This window comes from Bipolaris oryzae (genome assembly GCF_000523455.1).
Source record: "Bipolaris oryzae ATCC 44560 unplaced genomic scaffold scaffold_419, whole genome shotgun sequence".
Taxonomy (NCBI): domain Eukaryota; kingdom Fungi; phylum Ascomycota; class Dothideomycetes; order Pleosporales; family Pleosporaceae; genus Bipolaris; species Bipolaris oryzae.
The window spans coordinates 1-5,211 of NW_006911695.1; the positions used below are offsets into that span (position 1 = coordinate 1).

The 5,211-nt window shown below is 46.5% G+C and overlaps 4 protein-coding genes across 4 annotated transcripts; 1 reads left to right on the forward strand and 3 right to left on the reverse strand.

Moving 5' to 3' along the window:
- Nucleotides 1-151, forward strand: COCMIDRAFT_111252 (uncharacterized protein; the record flags this gene model as incomplete). Its single annotated transcript, XM_007695739.1, has 1 exon — nucleotides 1-151. A coding segment is annotated over one exon (151 nt), but the record flags the coding sequence as incomplete, so codon positions are not given.
- A 1,349-nt stretch (nucleotides 152-1,500) lies between these two features.
- Nucleotides 1,501-1,731, reverse strand: COCMIDRAFT_111253 (uncharacterized protein; the record flags this gene model as incomplete). The annotated part of the gene is made up of 1 exon (XM_007695740.1): nucleotides 1,501-1,731. The coding sequence occupies one exon, from the start codon at nucleotides 1,729-1,731 to the stop codon at nucleotides 1,501-1,503; it is 231 nt and encodes a 76-aa protein (XP_007693930.1).
- Nucleotides 1,732-2,019: 288 nt separating this feature from the next.
- On the reverse strand, nucleotides 2,020-2,319 carry COCMIDRAFT_111257 (uncharacterized protein; the record flags this gene model as incomplete). Its single annotated transcript, XM_007695741.1, has 1 exon — nucleotides 2,020-2,319. A coding segment is annotated over one exon (300 nt), but the record flags the coding sequence as incomplete, so codon positions are not given.
- A 334-nt stretch (nucleotides 2,320-2,653) lies between these two features.
- On the reverse strand, nucleotides 2,654-5,056 carry COCMIDRAFT_31295 (uncharacterized protein; the record flags this gene model as incomplete). Its single annotated transcript, XM_007695742.1, has 2 exons — nucleotides 2,654-4,717; nucleotides 4,770-5,056. Coding segments are annotated over 2 exons (2,351 nt in total), but the record flags the coding sequence as incomplete, so codon positions are not given.
- Between the last annotated feature and the right edge of the window lie 155 nt (nucleotides 5,057-5,211).

Here is a 5,211-nt window from a genome sequence, read left to right on the forward strand (position 1 = left end):
TGAAGGCCACAAGGCGGTGGTGAAGCTGCTGCTCGACAAGGGCGCCAAGACTAACACCGAGGGTGGAATTTTAGACAATGCACTCTACGCGGCTTTAGCCCAAGTCTATAAGGCGGTGGTGAGGCTGCTGCGCGACAAACTTGTCATGTAATAATAGAGCACGAAAGGTTTCCTAAAGACAAGAAGTGTTGTGACATATTATATGTACATACTCTTCTTTTTAAGATCAAGCGACTTGTGAAGCTGATTGCGGTTGCGGTTTTGATGCTAGGTGTGTTCTTTAACATGAGCTATACGCTCAGGCCTTCCTACCTAGCCCTGCTACCAACTGAATCCGAGCCGGTTTTTAAGTCTCCTAGCACGCTTGGCAAACGCGAGGTACAGCCACACAGCCACAGGTCTAGCGTTAGCAGTGATAGATTACAGTACAGCTAAGATGCTTTAAGCAAAGTGTGCGGGGCCCTCCTTATCTAGTACTTCTAGCAAGCGGACTTGCAATGAGCATAGGAGCACGACGACCTCCCGAGTTTGAGCGTAGTGCTCGGGATAAGATAGCGATATAACAAACTATAAGTTGACGGACTTTTAGCAAGATGCATAAGCTTTCAACGCATCTACTGCCCGCTAAAGCGAGGCGGTCGTATAACGCTTATACTAAATCGACGTATTACACGGTAAGCAGAAACTATTTCTAAAGGTCATTAAGAAAGGATAGACACTATAGCTTAAGGCTACTATCCCGAGAATATCTATCTTTCCGGCATACTGTTGAGTTTGTTGTGTTAGGAAGTGTCTGTGGTGTCCTATCACGCAGGGTGTCCCGCTACGTAGGGACAGACGTTACAGTCAGTTGTTGCCTTGTGACAGATGCGTATCCAGCCGTCGTAGGGAATTTCGACTACTTAGGAATGGCAGCTACCAAGTAGAAGTGCGGGAATCTAGCTTCAAAACACGCAGCACAGCTACTAGATGTGTCTCGTAGCTGCTGTAGCGAAGTAACAACGGTACTACTAAAAGCTAAAGAGATTTGAGGGGAAGACAAGAGACTGCACGTAGAGTGAGTTTTAGGCCGCACAGCCAGAACGAGCTGTGTATGCCCGAAATAGGTGAGGTTTGAGATGTGCTGGAAGCCAATAACGGCCCATGATCTCCCATGATGATTGTCAGAGTGTAGAACCACTTGAAGTGAAACTATGTAGGATGACACCGCGCAGGACAGGAACAACGCATGATGGGTATTGTACCGAGGCAGCAGCTGATCGCAACGGTCACGTTGCTGTACACATAATGTTGGTAGGAGATATACACAGTAGGTTATACTTTACTATATGTACAGTGCAGTGTAGTTAGTCATATGTACATATACATACTGCGCAATTGAGAAAATAATGCTACAAAACTCAACACAGTGACCACGCAGAAATTTGTCAGCCACACTCCGAGCCCAGGGCGTGACCGTCAGCGTTACAACACTCCAATAGGGCACCTATAGCACACTCCTTATCGTAAACCACGCGGGATGATCTGATCGATCTTAGCGTCTTTCCACATCCACAAAGTCAGCGCTAAACCACACCAGAACATCGTGTGTGACCTTGCCACCATAATATTTGTTAGCATGGCTAAATATTCTATTAATGTATTCGCACAAATGCACCACTTGTGGGCCCATCCAAGTGGTTCTACACGAATAAGACTGTTAATGCAACGCCTAAGGTGGTCGCTTACCATGGACGACAGTACGTGTGGGACGGGTCCGTGCGTATGCGATTATTATTATTATTATTATTATTATTGATTAACGTCTTGTGTCAGCCCGAAGGCTATATAAGACGTGCAAGCCGATAAGGCTTACAAGTATCTACGTAGTGCTATCAATTTGGTGTAGTTGGGGGAGGGGGCTATCTGAATCGAGGTGAGGCTCGTAGCCTAGTATCGAGGGGGGTAGTAGGGGGTATTACGGGTAGAAGAGGTAGGTAAAGTGGGTGTAGGGCGGGGGCACCTGCTGTGGGTGTTGCCTTAGTTCTCAAGGTTTCCTTTATACCAGGCCTGTGTTGTAGCCTTAGTTTCCTTAATAAAGCTAATTGTAGCTTGTATGCCTGTGTTTGTGTGTAGTAAGAAAGCTAGTGATAGGGGGTCCCTGCTAGCTTCTTGCATCTTTGCTCTGTCCTCCTGGAATAGCGTGCAGCTAAGTAGGATATGTGTAGGATCTTGAGCAGCTCTATAGTTGCAGGGGCACACTTTAGAGTCTACTTTTCCTCGCTTGAAGAGGAAGTCTCTTAGGTAACAGTGTCCTAGCTTAAGCTGAAAAAAGGCGCTAACGTTAGACAGCTTCACTCGATGCACTACCAGCGCTTGCTATTCGACTATCTGACTGCGGGTCGCCCCTTAATTTCTTGAGTTCCATCCTCCATCATGCCACATTATACTAGCTAGAGTATGTGAATGGGACTAAGCATTCACTTTTCTTAGTTCAACATTATCGCCATAAGACTGACCCAATAATGGCATCAGTCTTGAGTGTCTTGCTAAATATACATATAGTAACCGCAATAGAAAAATTTGGGTCACCATATAGATCAAAATTCATACCCTACATTTGAGAATCTAGCGCTTTTAGTATGCGTCTACTTGCAGATCCTATAAACAAGATTCACAACTCTTCATACTTTGTAACATATACACGATAATCGCCCCCTGGTTGCGTTGCAATTTCATAACATTCTGAGGCCATGAGCCCTCGACCTTCCTTCGTTGCTGGCCAGCATTCTCGCTCTGCCTGCAACTTTCCAATCACTTCTTGGACTTGCTCACTACTGTTGCACCTGCTGTTCTGGACTTCTTCCCATTCTCCATCAAAGTCCGTCCAGACAGTGACTTCTACCGAGCTTGAAATCTGAGGATGCGTGTCGCCCCAAATGCTTTTCCCATAATTCAAAGGTGAGTGGCGACCACGTAAGTGGCGATGGAAATCAGATGGTCGCTGAAGCTTCAAAGTACTCTCGTACCCATTGCCATTCTTATTTCTGATGGTTCCCACATAGTCGCCAGTGCGAGGTCGTTTTCTTGCCCAGTCATGAGTGTTGCCAGGGCTGACGAGCTGTAAATCTAGCGATGGTGCAGTGGTCAACGCATTTGTAGGAGGAATAGAAGAAGTGGATCCCCTTCTTGCGACCACCTGAGTGTTGGCACCAGTTGCATGTTCACTGCCATTCCGGTCCTTGATATTTCCCCGATCATTGTCAGTGCGAGTTCTCTTTGTTGTTGAAAGTCGAGCGTCGGTGGCTCTAACGAGCTGTAGAGCTAATGGTGGTGCAGGAGGCAGGGTACCGGCGGCAGTATTAGAGTGAGCAAAGCTCCTTTTTTGGGAACTCTCATTGATCAAGCCAGTGCTTGCGGTATTCATAGCTATCGCTAGGCCGCCTCTCACCTCTTCATTCATGATGGGATTGCCCTCTTGAGGTGTTTTCGTCGAACCTGCATGGAGATATGGAAATCCGTCAACGCGATCTCCTCTTTGGCTGCTACGGCTCACTGCAGTTGTGTCTATCATATCAGTGTCCCCATTCTGCTGTCTGGCCATAACTCCATCAGTGCCCTCTTTTGGGCTACTTGCAGCAGCATCTCGCATATCAACATCATCAGTCTGTTCTTCAGTTCTGTTGCTATTGACATCTTCTTTTGGTTCTGAAACAATAGGTGCTTCACGCGCAATCTTCCAGGAGGGGAAGAAAGCTTGATGGACAGACTTGCGAACGAAGAGCGATGTCACTGAATCTGCATATCCATCCACAGGCTGGAGGAGAGTTTTGATGAACATGTGTTGCTTGTCTCGATCGTAAGCATTTTCGTAGCACCGGCCTCGACGTCTTTTGACCGGCTCACCGGGCCCATGAGTGAGCATCTGCGGCTCGTTTTTCAGTGAGGATGTGTTCTGACTCATCATTCTATAGAGCTGTTCTGTATCAGTCAAGAGACGTTGTATAAGTGCATCTTCGCAGCTCCATTCATGTTTGTCTAGAAGCACCTGCCGAGCCTTCTCTTGAAAAGGGTTTATTTGCTTTAGTCGCTGGACCTCTGTTGATTTAAATCCCAGAGTGTAGGCAAGCTTCGCGAAATTGTGCCAGACAATAGGGTCTGGAGACTTTGGTAACGGTTTTTCTCTCGCTGGTTCTTTGAGTGGACAATCGTTTACTAGACTCCATGATTCTCTCATGGCGAATAAGTAGAGCTGCTGAAATCCGATCTCGAACTGATCGTGCTCATCACCGGTTATCTCCTGTGTCGAGTCGTTTGTAATCTGTATGGTTACTTTCTCGCGTAGTTGTGGCGCCGAAAACGCCAGTTCTGCAAGATCGCGCAAGGTCTTCCGGTGCTGTCTTCTACTGCCTGTAGGACTCAGCAATCTGTGGAGGGCCACTGCGGGGCCTCTTATATATTTGAAGTCATGCTGTAAGCTTCCCAGAGTGGGTATCAAATATTTAGTGTTACGCAATCTCTTCCAAATCTCTTGCCGGGTGGCATCATCAACGTTGGGAAAGATTTGCTTTTTGTGCACTAGATGTTCCAAATGTTTTAGGTCACTCAGCGACGTGCCAGGACATCTTGATTGCAAATGTCTCACAGTTTCTCTGTCAAGTGCGATCAATAGGCGTTTTTGTTTGATGCATATGTAGTCGAAGGTAGCGAGTATAAGACTAATGTAGTGCAAGAATTCCTGCATCGTTAGATTGGACATGTTACTTAGAGTTATATTATTCGCTACTTACCTCGTCACTCCGTGTGGCTATGATTTTGTGCCAGACAGTGATGTTGAGATCTTCCAGCAGCGCAGGGACTTGATACAACTGGCGTAGGGCAGCATTGAACTCCAAGTGAGAGAAGATTCTGCATAGGATGTCTTTTTTGCAGTCCGTCAGCCACGACCACCAGTGTTGTTTGGAGTAGTTGTCAGACGTCTCGTATTCAATTATCTTTCGAAATATCGTTCCATCGGAGAACTTTCGACTATTTGAGTAGTCGTCAACAAGCGATCTTCTCGCCTGCGTACTCAAACCTGCGGGTGTTTCGTGTCAGGACATCGATGTATTGTAAATACACGTAGCATATGGCGTACCCTATCCTCAATCCCTATCCTCAATCCCTGACAGGATTAAGGTCAAAATCGACCTTAATCCTAGATTTCTTGGCGACTTTGCAGACCTTAATCCT